This window comes from Mesoplodon densirostris, chromosome 19 (assembly GCF_025265405.1).
Source record: "Mesoplodon densirostris isolate mMesDen1 chromosome 19, mMesDen1 primary haplotype, whole genome shotgun sequence".
Classification (NCBI taxonomy): domain Eukaryota; kingdom Metazoa; phylum Chordata; class Mammalia; order Artiodactyla; family Ziphiidae; genus Mesoplodon; species Mesoplodon densirostris.
Window position 1 is genome coordinate 53,562,214 of NC_082679.1, and position 17,289 is coordinate 53,579,502.

A 17,289-nucleotide genomic window follows, 5' to 3' on the forward strand; every position below is an offset into this window, starting at 1 on the left:
GGCGCAGCCTAGCGGGTGGGACCATCCGCCGGGCCCCGGCCCGCGCACAACCGGCGCGATGCTTCTCTCGCTCGGGGAGCTGGTGCAGTGGCTGGGCGTCGCTACCTTCGAGATCTTCGTGCACCTGTTGGCCCTGCTGGTGTTCTCCATGCTGCTGGCCCCGCGTGTGGACGGCCTGGCTCCCGGCCTCTCCTGGTGGAACGTGTTCGTGCCCTTCTTCGCCGCTGACGGGCTCAGCACCTACTTCACCACTATCGTCTCCGTGCGCCTCTTCCAGGATGGAGAGAAGCGGCTGGCCGTGCTCCGCCTTTCCTGGGCCCTCACGGTTCTTAGCCTGAAGTTCGTCTTCGAGATGTTGTTGTGCCAGAAGCTGGTGGAGCAGACTCGGGAGCTCTGGTTCGGCCTGATCACGTCTCCGGTCTTCATTCTCCTGCAGCTGCTCATGATCCGTGCCTGCCGGGTCAACTAGCCTCCTCGCAGAAGATAAGCTAGAATGCGGGACCCCAGGCCGAGGACCCACTTCTGCCGCACCAGAGAAGTCTGGGTATGAAAGCCAGCTTGTGCCCTGCTGGGTGCCCAGCTTTCTCTCTATCAGTCATGTCTGAAATTGTTCCCTCAGCAGGGCTAAAAAGAGCAGACTTGATTCTTAAAATGTATTCCCTCTTATTTCATGCTTTGAATAGCTAATCTTGAACTGAGATCCTGAGAAGGATCCTGAGAAGGCCAGACAGTCCTGAACTCCTCTGACAGTTGGAAACTGCATATAAGTAAAATGTCCTCATGGGCTCTGAGTATTTTCATGGATCCTGGGAAAGTACCCACTGTGCAAAGGCTGCAAAGCTGGACTCGGGATCTCCCCTGGCCAGCAGTGCTGACCTGAGAGCTTACTGCCCCATGCTCCCAAACAAGACTTCCTTAGATGCTTGAGCTCTAAAAAGTGTAAGCCCGCTTGTGTCTCCTCCCCAGTGCAACTGGGGAGGATGGCTCTTTCTTCATTCCAGCCCAGGCAGACAGGAGTATGCTGAATAAGCATGATCGGGACCCTATCTGGATATCTGTCGCCTGAGAAAAGAACTTGCTTTCAGTGCACTGCTTGTCTTCCTATCCCAGCAGATTGCAGTGTCATGACTTTTCCTCGTGGCCGGCACAGTGCACCTGAGACCTTTAGGCCGCCCTAAGGGACCAGAGAGAGGAACAGGTGCTCTGACGCGCATAGCCCTTGAGACCTACGCATGGGAAGTTTGCAGATGGTCTCAGGCCACGCCTGTTGGCCTAAGGGCTTTGGTTTGATGCCAGTCAGGTGCCAAATGAGAGCATTTGCTGAGATAAAAATAAAATAAGAGGGCCTCCCTGGTTGCGCAAGTGGTTAAGAGTCCGCCTGCCGATGCAGGGGATACGGGTTCGTGCCCCGGTCTGGGAGGATCCCATATGCCGCGGAGCGGCTGGGCCCGTGAGCCATGGCCGCTGGGCCTGCGCATCCGGAGCCTGTGCTCCGCAACGGGAGAGGCCACAACAGTGAGAGGCCCACATACCGCAAAAAGAAAAAAAAAAAATAATAATAAAATAAAATAAGAGAATGTTTTGCTGAAAACAAACAAACAAAAAACCCCACTATTTTATTTAGCTGTTTAAAAATATTATGTATTCTATAAATTTTGATATATTGTGCTTTTATTTTCATTCATTTCAATATATTTTCTAATTTTTTGTGATTTTTTTCCCCTATAACTTATAGGTTATTAGAAGTATCATATTTAATTGCCAGATATTTAGGGATTTTCCAGATATCTTTCTGGTATTGGTTTTTAGTTTAATTCTGTTGTGATCAGAGAACATACTTTGTATGACTTGAATCCTCTTAAAATTTTTTGAGATTTGTTTTGTGGCTCAATATGTTTTAGTTTGCTGAACATTCAACATGCATTTGAAAAGAATGTGTTTTCTGCTGTTCTTGAGGAGATTTTCTATCAATGTCAGTTAGGTCAATTTGGTTGATGGTGTTTTCAGGTCTTCTGGAACTATACTGATTTTCTGTCTACTTGTTTGATCAATGATAGAGGGCAGTGTTAAAATCTCCAGCAATAATTGTAGCCGCTCCAGCTTTCTTTTGATTAGTGTTCACATGGTTATCTTTTTCTATCCTTTTACTTTTATCTTATTTTATTTATTTATTTATTTGTTTGTTTTTATCCTTTTACTTTTAATCTATCTGTATCTTCTTGTTTAAAATGGGTTTCTTAGAGAAAACATACAATTTTGTGTTGCTTTTTTTTTTTTTTTTTTTTTTTTTTGCTGTACGCGGGCCTCTCACTGCTGTGGCCTCTCCCGTTGCGGAGCACAGGCTCCGGACACACAGGCTCCGCGGCCATGGCTCGCGGGCCCAGCCGCTCCGCGGCATGTGGGATCTTCCAGGATAGGGGCACGAACCCGTGTCCCCTGCATCGGCAGGCGCACTCTCAACCACTGCGCCACCAGGGAAGCCCTGTGTTGCTTTTATCCAGACTATCTTTGCCTTTTAACTGGAATGTTTGCATTTAATGCAATTATCAGTATGATTGGGTTTAAGTTGACCGTCTTGCTTGTTTTCTGTCTCCGTTCTTTGTTTCTTTTTATCCTCTTTGCTTGACTTCATTTGGACTAAGAGAATTTTTTATTCTATTTTATCTCCACTATGAGCTTGTTAGCTTTTTACCTCTTTGGCTTATTTTTTTTTTTAGGGGTTGCTATAGGTTTTACATTATACATTTTTAACTTACCATAGTGTATCTTCAGTTAGTCTTATACTACTTCATGGATAGGCTAAGAACCTTGCAACAGTAGTCTTCTGTTGATTTGCCTTCAGCAGCAGATTTCTAAGTTCTTCACTGTTGCCTCAAGTTCAACTACTGTACCTGAGAGGAGGGTGAGTGAGTAGTCCCTAAATAATAAAAATTGAGATTTCACAGTTCATAGAGCAGACATTATAAGATTTGAGCAAATCATATTAAGTTGAGACCTGAAAGCACATATAGTCTTATTTTTCTGGTTCTGTGGTTCAGGTGACTAAAAGGGTGAGGAAATTTCAGTATAACAGAGACAAGTGAAGACTGGCCTATAATTAGTAGGAGGCTGCTGGTATCAACTTGATGCCAGTTAGAGTAGAATATTCAACTTACTACCTTATATAAGAATCAGGGATCACGTTGGGAATCTTTGGTCTCCTAAACCCTGGCAGAACTAAGCTCCTCTACCCGCTAGCATCCTTCTGAATAGGAAGACTATTTGTCCTGTTTCAACCAAAGCCTTCCTCTCTCTCAAGCCATAAACTCAAGGACTTGCTACTTCCCAGCACTGAAGTGTTCACTAGCCAGCTCTCAGTTTTGAATTGGGATCATTAAGACTTGCATAGCTGCTTTAGGCTCAGAGCTCATGTCTGCACTTCTCCTTTTAAGGATCTATCTCTAGACAAGAATGGCCTGTTCTCTGGCAGCTAAGTTATCTGCTCTGTCATTTAAAAATTTTTGGACAACCTGTCCACAAAAATGGAAGCAACTTCACTAATTTTCTTTCTCAGATGTTGAAATTATAAACACTTGAAAGGATAATAAGACCTGTACGGTACTTGGATCAGTAAGATTTATTCAGTGTACCTGGATACTTATGTTTAATTCCCCTGAGCACTATGAACTGAGCCATATGTGATTCAGTTTCTTTATCGTGTTTGCTTAGATGTTCAAGAAAATCCTTGGGCTATGCAGTACTTTATAGGTTCGGTTGCATTGATTTGGGAGGGAAGAGAGAAGGTAAACATGAACTTGACATTTCTTGAGTGCTCATTCAATGCCAAACTTCCCACCTTATAGATGGGAAACGACAAAGCCAGAATTTGAATCTGCCTGACTCAGCATCTGCTTGTGCAGCCTTTGTGATGGGTCGCATCTTAGATGTGATTGGGTTTAAATTCTCTTCCCTATTGTAAAATTGCTAGTATATAGAGGGAAGAGCAGACTGGGTGATACTGTAGAAAGCTATGTCTTTAGGGTCTTTTGTTCCTTCTGTTTCAGTAAACCCTTAATATGAGTGGAATCACATTGATAGGTTGGTGTGTAGTGGGAGTCCTGTGTCTGATTTGGCCTTTAGAAAAACATAAAACATTCATGTAACTTGATTTTTTTTTTTTTTTTGCGGTATGCGGGCCTCTCCCTGTTGTGGCCTCTCCCGTTGCGGAGCACAGGCTCCTGACGCGCAGGCTCAGCGGCCATGGCTCACGGGCCCAGCTGCTCCGCGGCATGTGGGATCCTCCCGGACCGGGGCACGAACCTGTGTCCCCTGCATCGGCAGGCGGACTCTAAACCACTGTGCCACCAGGGAAGCCCTTGATTTTTTAATATACAATTTGGGAAGCAACAAAATCTTTTGCCGACAGATGTGAAAAAGTCTATGAAGCAGATTGGGTCTGGCTTATGAACGCTTATTTTCTTTCCCCGGTAGCTAGATTTCAGGCTCCTCCCACCCCTGAGGTGTATAGAGACCAAGTCCATACATGTTGACTACAGTCTGCACACCATTTACCTAGAAAAACGTTTGAGAGCAGACTTGAAACCTATTTTTGTACTCTATTGTTAGGTAACAAAACCCACCCCAACACTTAATGGCTTTAGAACACAGCCATTTTATATTTGCTCATAATTCTGTGGCTCAGGAATTGAGGCAGGGCTCAGCTGGGTGGTTCGTCTCTGTGTGGCCACAGGTGGGGCATTTCATGAGATTGTAGTTGATGGTGACTGGGGGTGGGACATCTAAGATGGCTTCACTCACACGACCGGGGCCTTGGTGGGCGTGGCTAGGAGTCAAGGATCTCTCCCTCTCCAAGTAGCTTTCTCGCCACTTGTTCAGCTTGGGTTTCATTATGTGGGAGCTGGATTCCAAGAGCAAGCATTCCAAGCAGTGAAAGCAGAGCTGACGTTCTCTTAGGGTCCAGCCTCAGAAGGTACTTGCTGTCATTTCCTCCACATTCTGTGGGTGTAAACAGGAATCTGGGCTAGGAGAGGGGCCATTGCAGAGAAGCCTGTGGGATGGACAGTATTGTTGTGACTGTCTTTAGAGATATAATTTATCATTGAATCCTTCCTCTGGAGAGCTTGAGCCCCACCCCAGGCCATTTCAGTCAGAATCTTAAGAAACCGTGAGGTGAGGTGCTCTTAGGGAAGTCCCGTGTGTGCTCTTCTAAGCACTCAGCCTGGCTCTTTCTGGCTCCTGCAACATGGCATACGATGTGCGAGACCACTCCCTCTCCTTTGAACCGTAGTGATCAGAGAAATTGAAAATAATTTAAGTGCTGTTTCATTTTTTTTCTAGAACACAGTCCTACCTCTGTAAAAATTTCCCCCGTCTCTTCCTGCACACGCTGATGTTTAGTACTATTTTTTTTATGATACTAAAAAGTATGGTGAATTCCCGGTACGAACTTGGTCTTCTGTGTCTGTGTCTTCTGTGATAGCAGAGCATTAGATTCCAGTAGTTACTGAGTTGAACCATTAAAAATGGCACCACTGCTGTTGAGTGTTATCTGTGGCAGTCAGAATTGTGATCCTATGGATCAGACAATTGCACATCCCTGTTAAGAATTCAGAAAGACATGTGATCTTGCATCTGAACAGATTTAAAATTAGATTCAGCCTGAAAAGTGGCCTCAACATTTTTAAAGGAGAAATTTTTTTTAAATGTGGAGGCATATTTAGAATGCTTTGAATAAATACAATTTACTTCTCTGCAAATTACTTTATTTAGAAAGGCCTAAGGCAGAACCCCTTCTGATTTTGAACCATTTAAAATATAGGATGTTTACTTTATCATTTTCAAAATAGGAACACACAGATTTTATTCTTGAAACTACTGAAATTAATTGTATATGAGAGTGTTGTAGTTCCTGAAGTGCTGAACCATGAGATTAAGCATGGGATTCTCCCTATACAGTTGGCCCTCTCTGTCCACAGGTTCCCAATGCATGGATTCAACCATGGAAAAAAATCCAGAAAGTTCCAAAAAGCAAAACTGGAGCTTGCCACTCACTGGTAACTATTGAATATTTACATAGTGTTTACATTGTATTACGTATTGTAAGTAATCTAGAGATGATTTAAAGCGTATGGGAGGATGTATGTAGGTTTTATGCATCTTATGTAAGGGACTTGAGCATCCATGGATTTTGGTTTCTGTTGCGGGGGGGTGAGGGTGTCCTGGAACCAATCCCCTGTGGATGGATACCGGGGGTGACTCTCCCTGTAAGAGGTATGGATTCCCAGGCCCTCCTCTCCTGAAGAGGCTGTGTAATAGATCTCTGGTGGGACTTTGGAATCTATTTTTACTGAGTATTCTGGGAGCTTCTTAGAAATGCAAAGTCAACAATGAGATATCATCTCACACCAGTCAGAATGGCCATCATCAAGAAATCTAGAAACAATACATGCTGGAGAGGGTGTGGAGAAAAGGGAACACTCTTGCACTGCTGGTGGGAATGTGAATTGGTACAGCCACTATGGAGAACAGTATGGAGGTTCCTTAAAAAACTAAAAATAGAACTACCATATGATCCAGCAATCCCACTACTAGGCATATACCCTGAGAAAACCATAATTCAAAAAGAGACATGTACCAAAATGTTCATTGCAGCTCTATCCACAATAGCCCGGAGCTGGAAACAACCTAAGTGTCCATCATCAGATGAATGGATAAAGAAGATGTGGCACATATATACAATGGAATATTACTCAGCCATAAAAAGAAACGAAACTGAGCTATTTGTAATGAGGTGGATAGACCTAGAGTCTGTCATACAGAGTGAAGTAAGTCAGAAAGAGAAAGACAAATACCGTATGCTAACACATATATATGGAATATAAGAAAAAAAATGTCATGAAGAACCTAGGGGTAAAACGGGAATAAAGACACAGACCTACTTGAGAATGGACTTGAGGATATGGGGAGGGGGAAGGGTAAGCTGTGACAAAGCGAAAGAGAGGCATGGACATATATACACTACCAAACGTAGGGTAGATAGATAGTGGGAAGCAGCCGCAGAGCACAGGGAGATCAGCTCGGTGCTTTGTGACTGCCTGTAGGGGAGGGATGGGGAGGGTTGGAGGGAGGGAGATGCATGAGGGAGGGGATGTGGGAACAGATGTATATGTATGACTGATTCACTTTGTTATAAAGCAGAAACTAATAAAAAAAAATGGAAAAAAAAAAGAAATGCAAAGTCATGGGCCCCATCCCAGACCTTCTGAATCCATATCTGGGATGGGAGGATATCTGGGATATCTGGGTTTTAACAGGTTTTCCAGGTGATTCTTACACTTGCTAAAGTTGGAAAAGCACTGTTATAGAGAAATCCCTTTCTTAGTTCTCTGCCTGAAAACTCCATTTCTACTAGAAAGTATCCCAAAAGATTTTCACTTACAGAGTTGTACAACTATCACTAAAATCCAATTTTATAACACTTCCATCCCCCCAGAAGTTACATTATATCTGTTTGTAGTCAGTCCCTGCTCAGTCCCACTGATCTGCTGTCCTGGATTTGTGTTTTCTGGGAATTTCTTATAAATGAAGTCATACAATATGAAGTCTTTTGCATTTGGCTTCCTTCTTTTAGGTTCCTCCATGTTGAGCATGTTGTTCTTTTTTAATGCTAAATAGTTTTCCATTGTATGAACTTACTGCATTTTGTCCATTCACCAGGTGGTAGACAATTAGACTGTTTTTAGTTTAAGGCAAATATGAATTATGCTGCTGTGAACATTCATGTGTAAGTTTTTATGTGGATATGTGTTTCCACATGGCAGGTCTTTGTTTAACCTTTTAAGAAACAGACTTTTCCAAAGTGGTTGTACACTTCAGCAGTGGACGGGGGTTCCAATTTTCTCACATCCTCTAAACACCTGGTATTGTCAGTCTTATGAATTTATAGCTATTCTAATAGGTAGGTAGTGGTATCTTATTGTGGTTTTTTATTTGCATTTCCCCAATGACTAATGATGTTGAGCCTCTTCTCGTGTGCCTAATAGCAATTCATATATCTTTTTTGGTGAAATGTCTACTCATACTTTTGCCCATTTGTTTTTTACCAGGTTGGCTGTTGTCTTACTGAGTTTTAAAAGTTCCCTGTGTATTCCGGATATGTGATTTGAGAATGTTTTCTCCCAATATATGGCTTGTCCTTTCATTCTCTTATATGGTGTTTTTTAAAGAGCAAATATTTTAAATTTTGATTGAGTCCAGTTTATCAATGGTTTTCTTTTATTGATCTTGCTTTTGTTGTCATATGTAAAAAGATCTTTGTCTAATCCAAAGATCACAGAGATTTTCTCCTGTGTTTTCATCTAGAAGTTTTATAGTTTTAGTTCTTACATATGTTTCTATTCCATTTTAAGTTAATGTTGGGGTATGGTATGAGGTAAGGGTCTCAGTTCCTTTTTTTTTTTTAAAGAACCACTTGTACATTCAGTTTTCTTAGCCCCATTTGTTGAAAAGATCATTCTTTCTCCCCACTGAATTCACTTGGCAAAATCAACTGGCCATAAATGTAAAGGATTATTTCTGGACTCAGTTCTGTTCCTTTGATTTATATGACTATCATTATCTTGGTTACTTACAGCTTTATAGTTAAGTTTTGAAATCGGGTAGTGTATGTTCTTCGAATTTGTTCTTTTTCAAAATCTTTTTAGCTATACTAGGTCCTTATATTTCCATCTAAATTTTTACGATCAGCTTGTCGATTTCTACAAAATGGTAATCTGTTTTTGAATCCTGATGTTTTTCATTCAGGAGTCTTTGTGACTTCTCAGAGAGAAACTGAAACTGACTCTGCTCTTTGAGAGGTTATAATAAACGGTTCCTGAGAGACACTTGATGTACTGGCCTCTCTCCAGGTTAGGCATATAGCGGATTGAACTGCTAATGAGAACACAAGCCAAGGCCAACTCCTGAGTAGCGATGATGGGGTGTTTCCCTTAACCTCCATGGCTCACCAGTAGTTGGCACTCCATAAATACATAATAGGAGTAAGAGACCATATACAATAAAGAACGAGTTGAGGATAATGCCTTTATCTTCCCTGTTCTTTTTGAGCCTTTCTTATTTTAAAGCCACCTTTGTAGCCATGAGTTGTGAAGCAGCCTGGCCAAGCCTGGTTCCCTCTTCGTTGAGTTACCAGCAGCTTCATGGTTTTATCAGATTTTTTTCACCTGTTCTTGCTTAAGCCTGTAACACATTATCACTCAAACCAGACATTCTTTTATCTTTTCAGAAGCTTGCCAGAGGAAACTCTGGTACTTCCCTTCCTCAGTTTTACTTAGAGGACCATTTTGTCTCTGGCCTGCAAAGGATGGCTGTTCATCTTTTAACATTTTAAATGTGTATTTCTTTTGAACAGGCCGCCTTCCAGACTGTAGTTCTTATCTTCCTTCTCTTTCACTAGGCCTCTTTGGGCCGGATTTGCTTAAACCCAGCTAATGTTTATTGAGCATTTGACTATATGCAGGGTATCATTTTCGGCCCTACTAGATGTGCAGAAATGGACAAAACACGGTTCTTGCCCTCATGGAGCTTACGCTGTGGTCAAAGAGACAGTGTGTAGTAAAAGTACACAAATAGCTATAGGAGGGAGCATATAAGAGATGAGGGGGATCTCGGGGTTGGATGGAGTACTGTTTTCCAAAGGATCTGCTGTGAATCAGAAGCTACCTTCGCTGCATATTTTAAAACCCAGATCTTGACTTTCAGAATTTAATCCTTGGAAGTCTTTTGCAGTGGTTTAGCTATCAACCTTGCTGGGTAAAGGACAGACGTCCTCATCCTGTTGACTCACTTTGCTGCCATTGATTTTACAAGGATCAAATTGTTTAATGGACGTTCTGCTTTCCCTTGGAAAAAAGGGCTGTATATATAACAAATGAACCAATAGTGACAGACCTGTAAATGGAGTAACATAATATTTTAAGCACCTCATCTGTTATTTAATATTTTATTCTTCCAGAGGAGCTTAACATGGTTCTCTTTCATCCATGGGTCTCTTGAAAGTGGGATTTTTTTTTTTTTTCCTCTCCAACATTGCTTAATACTTACGTCTGAAGGAGGTAGTGGTAGAGGACTTGAGCCGGTGATTCTGTTAGCTGCCTCCCCTGTCCCTTTCTGTATTGTGGGCAACCCTTGTCTTTACCAGAACCTCCTGGCTGGTGTCCTGGTTGGATCAGTGGTCAGTGCTTGTCTGGTGACCTCATGGATTCAGTTAGGGACGTGTTGTTTGAGTGCCTGTTGTGAGAGTTTTGTTTACTTCTTTGTTTTTAATCTAACCCACACCCATGCAAAATAGATTCCCCATGCCAGAACCAGAATAACTCTGGCCAGGGCTCAAGAAAAACCTGGTAACTGACTAAAATTAAACACATGAACTCTCCCTGCCCTTTGCACTACAGTTTTTTATTAGGTATTCTTGACGGTTTTTTCCCCTTAGGAAAAGGCTGGGAAGTGGAAGCTTGAGTCATTATCCTAGGCTTAGAAAGGGGCTGGATGAGAGGGGAAGGTTATGCTAATAAGCATAGGTGGGGCCAGTGCAGGTTTTTCGTGGATCTGAGATTTCTTTTTTAACCTGGCAATAAAGATTCCATGACATTATCAATCACTGGCTTTATCCAAGGAATCCCTATCGTGGTCCTAACTTGACTTTGAATGTGAACCGTATTGCACCTGGTGCCGATAATCCTGCGTTGCTCTTTTGACTAGGCTGAATCTTCTCTTTAATGATCTCCCTGATCACTCCCAGGTGGGAATGTGGTATATTTACCCCTGACACCTTTCAGATTATAGTCGATCACAGCCCTGAGAAAAGGGCACTACCTAAAGTTGGTTTTTATTCTGACTTGAAAATAAATGTCTTGGAAATTAAATTGCTTTCTTTGCTGGTTTTACCTTCCTGCTGGGGTAGTAGTAGTGTGGGAGTGAGGTTAAAATCCCCTGAAAAAGCACGTGTGTACAGATACTAGAGAACCGTGTTGTGGGACTTTTTAAAACATCATGAGCCCCTTAGAATTTAATGTTTGCATTTGTCTGGACCTCAAGAGTTTTTTATTTTTATCCAAAAAATATGAAGCCTTTCAAATATACAGAACAGTACAGAAAATAATACGGCAAACGTCTATGTGCCTATCACCAAGATGAAATGTTTAATATAAACACCCTTGCTGTGGATTTATCTGTGCTGTACTTATATGCATCTCCATGATTTTGTGTGTGTATTAAAAATGAATAGATAGAAAGTATCTGTTTCTTTGTAACTTGGCTTTTTTGCTTTTTAATTCAGAGTTGTGTTTTTGAGATGTATTTGTGCAGATCCAGCCCATTTATTTTAATTACTTTGTAGTGTTCCCTTGATATGTGGATAAATATATCTCAACTTTTTCATCTGTCTGCACAGTGAGGGACAGTTCATTAACATACCTGTTTGTTTTCTAATTGTTGTTTGTATATTAGGAGGGGTCCGGTTGACTTTCTTGTGTGTAGATCTCACGTCTGGCAATTTTACTGAGCTTCTATTAGTTCTAGCAGTTTGTAGATTCTCCTGCCTTTCCTAATGCAGATAATCATATCACACGTGCGTTTCTTCCTTTCTGGTCCTTATATCTTTTGTGTCCTTTTCTTGTTGTGTTAGTTTGCTAGGACAGCTATAACAAGATACCACAAACTGAGTGGCTTAAACAACAGAAATTTATTTTCTCACAGTTCTAGAGGCTGGAAATTCAAAATCAAGGTGTCATCAGGGTCGATTTCTTCTGAACCACTCTCCTTGGCTTGTAGATGGCTGTCTTCCTTGTGTGTGTGTATCCTAATCCCCACCTCTTATAAGGACACTAGTCATATAGGATTAGGGCCCATCCTAATGACCTAATTTAACCTTAATTACCTCCTTAACTGCCCTATCTCCAAATACAGTCACATTCTGGGTTACTGGGTGTTAAGACTTCAACACAGGAATTAGGAGGGACACAGTTCAGCCTGTAACACTGCGCTGGCTCAGCTGGCTCATACGCCACTAAATGGAAACAGTTATGGTGGGCATCCTTGATTTGTTCCTGACCGCAGAGGGATTTTAAAGAGAACATTCTTAAAGTTTCACCACCGAAAGTGATCGTTGCTGTGGCTTTGTAGATGCTTTTCACTGGGCTAGAGAAGGTCCTTTCTGAACCTTCTTTGCCCTCAGGAATGGATGTTGGAGTTCCAACCTCATGAGGGCCTGCTTTCATCCGTTAAAGCTCAGAAAACTTAAATGCCTGGCTTTCCTCACAGCAGGGTCCAGAGAGATGACCTGGGCCCCATCCCAAGGCTAATTTGGACAGAGCAACTTGAGGCCATGGAGGCGGCATGTTGACAGGGTCAAATTCTAGCATGTAAATGGCATCGGAGATGGTGGCCTTTTTCTCAACTGTCCCCGAGATGGGAGGCTCCTCACCGGTCCATTTGTGGTATGGTGTTTGGCCTTGTCCTCAGAAGCTTAGCTTCCATGTTACTCTGTCACCGTTGACCTTTTTTCTGCCTAAGCACCATGGTCATTTTCTGCTGGGTGCTGTGTTTTTGGCCAGTTTGTCCTCCTTTTCCCTCTATTTGGGTTTGCTCTTTAGTTCTTTCCTAGGTTTTTGAGTTGGACACTCTCAATAATGATTTTACGTTATTCTTATTTTCTAGTATATTCATTTTCCACAACTTTTTAATATAAATGTATTTATTCTTGGCTGTGTTGGGTCTTCGTTGCTGCGCGTGGGCTTTCTCTAGTTGCGGCGAGCGGGGGCTACTCTTCGTTGCGGTGCGCAGGCTTCTCATTGCAGTGGTTTCTCTTGTTGCAGAGCACGGGCTCTAGCCACGCGGGCTTCAGTAGTTGTGAAGTAGTTGTTCTTTGCAGGCTCTAGACCACAGGCTCGGTAGTTATGGTGCATGGGCTTAGTTGCTCCGTGGCATGTAGGATCTTCCCGGACCAGGACTCAAACCTCTGTCCCCTGCATTGGCAGGCGGTTTCTTAACCACTGTGCTACCAGGGAAGTCCAGCATTTTCCACAACTTTATTGAGATACAATTCACATGTAATTCATGCATTTAAAGTATACAATTCTTTTTGGTGTATTCAGGGTGTGCAACCATCATCACCATCAGTTTATCCCAGAAAGAAGCTCTGCGCCCTCCATATCTTCTCTCTGCCCCCCGTCCCCCAACCCAAGTCTCCCAGAATCAGGCAATCTATCAATACTTCCTGTATAGGTTTGCCTGTTCTAGTATATGCATTTTAAATTTCCCATAGGTTCTGCTTTGCTGTCCCACAAGCTCTTTTAATCCACAGATGAATTATTTTTTTTATCCCCTTGTATTGTTTTCTTTCTAAAAATCCCTTTGACATTAACATAAGAAGCCTTTTGCTAATTTAGTATTCAGGATTCATGGCTGTAGAAAATCTAGTGAAAATATTATTCTTAGATCTTTTGGTGAGGTTGGCAATTACATTTCCTTAGATAATCCAATACAAATGCATACTATTATCTGCTCTAAGTAGTATGGAAATGAGATCCCCTGAAATAAATGAACTCACTCTCCCTCACATGATCTCCTGGGGACTTACTTCTTTCTATAAGTTACTTGGCTTGGAACCATATTAAATCATTCATTAAGTGCCTCCAGTTCTTTCATTCTTTTTTAACCCCCGCATTCATTGCCATATTTAATTGCCTTGATAGAGACATTGGTTTTATGTTTACAAATGTATAAGATACATTTTTTCCTTTTTCCCAATTTGTTATTTTGAAAGATTTAAATCCTACAGAAATCTTAAAAAATAGGACAACGAACACCTATATTCCCCTCACCTAGATTTAGCCAATTAACATTTTGTCGTATTTGAAGTCTTTTCCCTCTCACTCCCTTACCTCTTTCATTTATAATTTTTTCTGAACAATTTAAAAGTTAAGATGTAGGGACTTACCTAGTGGCGCAGTGGTTAAGAATCCGCCTGCCCATGCAGGGGACACGGGTTCGATCCCTGGTCCGGGAAGATCCCACATGCTGTGGAGCAACTAAGCCCGTGGGCCACAACTACGGACCCTGCGCTCTAGAGCCCACGAGCCACAACTACTTAAGCCCGCGTACCTAGAGCCCGTGCTCCACAACAAGAGAAGCCACCGCAATGAGAAGCCCGCGCACCACAGTGAAGAGTAGCCCCCGCTCACCGCAACTTGAGAAAGCCCGCACGCGGCAACAAAGACCCAACGCAGCCGAAGGAAAAAAAACAGTTAAGGTGTAGACATTACTGTATACATCTTTGCAGGATCTCCCAGACTGTACTGCTTTTGGAGTCTTGCCCTTGGTGGATTGTTTCCCTCTGAGTTTTGTAATTTTTGACTGTAACCTCATCATCAGAATAGGAGGTGCAGGCCTGCAGCTGCAGGGCTCAGGAGAGGCTTTTCTTCCTCTGTAGCACAAGCAGACCAACCTCCCCCGAACCCTCACTTTCTCTTTTCAGTTCTCTTGGTTTCTGGCACTTGGGGATTTCCAGTTCTTTCTTTTGTTCTCCAATAGCATGAGGTATTTGTAGCAGTAGGGTTTTCTGGTTTTCTAGGCTATCATATTACTGTAACTGGAAGTTCCCCTGGTTTTGATTTTGGGAATTGAGACTTGGCTCTTCAAATAATTTTTAAGTCTTAGGTTTACTCTCCTGTGAACTTTCAGCAAGTGACTCAAGTTGGTATCGTTTAACAAGTCCCGGATTCTTAGCTCCCAAATCGTTATTAATCCTGATTACAAAGATCTTACCGGTTATTTTTTCTTAATGATTGGGGGTTGGAGAAGGGATGGGGTGGTGAAAAGCAGCAGGGAGGATGGTGAAGTTGTTAAATTGTAGAAGCCCCGAGGGCCCTGTTTTGCTTAATCTTCCGGTTCTTAAGGGCATCAGCACATTAGCATTTAAATGTGTCAGAATGGTTTCCTTTTCTGTATGATCAAGCTAGAGCAAAGTTATTACATTTTAAAAGATGAAAAGAATCGCGGTTCACTCCCCTGCTGAGGTTGTAGTTTGAAGGATTTATGACTTTTTAACATTTTCTTTTTTTAGACAGGATCTTATCTTCAACAACAGATGGAAACAGCTGTGTCTAGAGCATGTCCCCTTCTGCTTCTCATGAAATTTACTAGCAAATAATGGTTTAGAAGCTCTGAAAACTGAGAGAACCCTGTTTTGACAAACCTAGGCTTGGATATGATGGGTGTGAAACACTCAGTTTTTAAAAAACTCTATAATTTTTAGTTTGCAAATTTGCACCTGCTCCAATGTCACGTAGAAAGCATCTCTCTCTCTCTCTCTCTCTCTCTCTCTCTCTCTCTCTCTTTTTTTTTTTTCCCTCTCCTCTCCTTTTGGTCCACTTGACCTACCTCTTTTTCCCCTACATTACCCATTTGGATTATCTCAATCCTAATATTTCATGTAATACCAAGATTACTATCCCAAGAAAGGAAGGGATGATGTCTTTAGGCACAAATGGCTCAGAAATATCAATAAACATTTTTGGTAATTGATTAAGTTTACTTTAAGAATTAGAAGTTGAAGTTTTTGTGATTGAGAGACCTCTATAGACTTTTGATTTTTCTTCACTACAGTAAGTGGTTAGACTAAATGAGTAGTTCTTAACTAGGGAAGTTTGGAATCGTCTGAGGAACTTTTGTTTAACTTTTTATTTTGAAATAATTATAGATTCACAGGAAGTTGTAAGAATAATGGAGTGGTCCCTTGTACCTTCATGCAGTTCCCTTGCAGTGGTATATCTTATGTAACTGTGGCACAATATCAAAACGAGGACATTGGCATTGGTACCTTTGGGACGATCCACAGACCTTCAGATTTCACCACTTGACATCCACCCGTGTGTGTGTGTGTGTGTGTGTGTGTAGTTTGTATAGTTTTATCACATGTGTAACTTGGAGTACCAGCCACCACAATCAAGCTATAGAATGTTCCATCACCACCAAGATCCCCAGTCCTTCCCTTTATTGTCATACCCATTCCTTTCCCCCCATCCTTAACCCCTGGCAACCACTGATCTATTCTCCATCTGTATAATTTTGTCATTTTGTTAATGCTCTATAAATGGAATCATACAGGTGTATAACCTTCAGGATTGGCTTTTTTCTTTTCTTAAAAAAAAATTTATTTATTTGTTTGGCTGCGCTGGGTCTTTGTTGCGGCATGCGGGATCTTTAGTTGTGGCATGCGGGCTCTTAGCTGTGGCATGTGGGATCTAGTTCCCCGACCAGGGATCGAACCTGGGCCCCCTGCATTGGGAGCCCAGAGTCTCAACCACTGGACCACCCTTTCCAAGCTGTTGTGTATATCAAGAATTCATTCCTTTTTTGTTTTGTTTTGTTTTTTTGTTAAGTAGTATTCCACAGTTCGGATGGACCACAGTATGTTTAACCAATCTGAGGAACTTCTAAAAAATACTTGTTTGCTGGCACAGCCATAACACCACCACTATCACTACCCACCCCCAATACATCTTTTTTACTATACTTATTTTGTCATCACATTTCTTTTCATCTCGCCACTCTTCTATCCATCCATCAATCTTATTTTTCGACGCATTTCAAAGTAAACGCAGACATCTGTGTACTTTCCTCTAAATATTTCAACATGCATACAATTAACTGGTGTTCAGTATTTGCTTATAGTTTCTCTTGATACAAAGTTTGCATACAGTGAAATGCACACATTTGAAGTATACATTCACTGAGTTTTGACAGTGTATACGCAAGAACGATGCAAATCCCCATCAAGATAGACAAATTACATTACCCTGCCAGCCTCAGCTTGTGGGTCAGGAGAGTTAGAGTGGGGCCCAGGCATGAGTCGTTTGTAAAGGTCCCTAATTTTGAGGAAGCTGATTCTGATGTACGCCTTTGTAAAGAACCCTTGCTGACCTGACAAGCTGCCTTCAGGCCAGCAAGCATGTTTAAGGTGAGGCCAGGTCTTCTGATCTCACAAGTGTGAGTGCCCCCGCTCCTGCAAGGCCACCTCCATCCTCAGGCAGATGGATCTGCCAGAGACAGCAAAATTAAGAGAGTTATACAGTGAACATCCACATAACCACCACCCAGACTCTACAATCAACATTTTCCTGTATTTGCTTTATCACAGACTCTTCATCTGTGCAGTCCTCCATTGGCCCATCTTATCGTTTCGATGCATTTCACCAAATGCAGTTTTAATCTCTCCATGATCTCCTCTGT

General features: G+C 42.0%; 2 protein-coding genes across 2 annotated transcripts in view; both read left to right on the forward strand.

Moving 5' to 3' along the window:
- The window catches only part of ZNRF1 (zinc and ring finger 1), a 104,571-nt gene that overhangs the window by 31,967 nt on the left and 55,315 nt on the right, over positions 1-17,289 (forward strand). The window lies entirely within an intron of this gene.
- LOC132480918 (transmembrane protein 203-like) lies at positions 59-469 on the forward strand. Its single transcript, XM_060085471.1, has one exon. It carries the CDS (start codon positions 59-61, stop codon positions 467-469), a length of 411 nt encoding a protein of 136 aa, XP_059941454.1.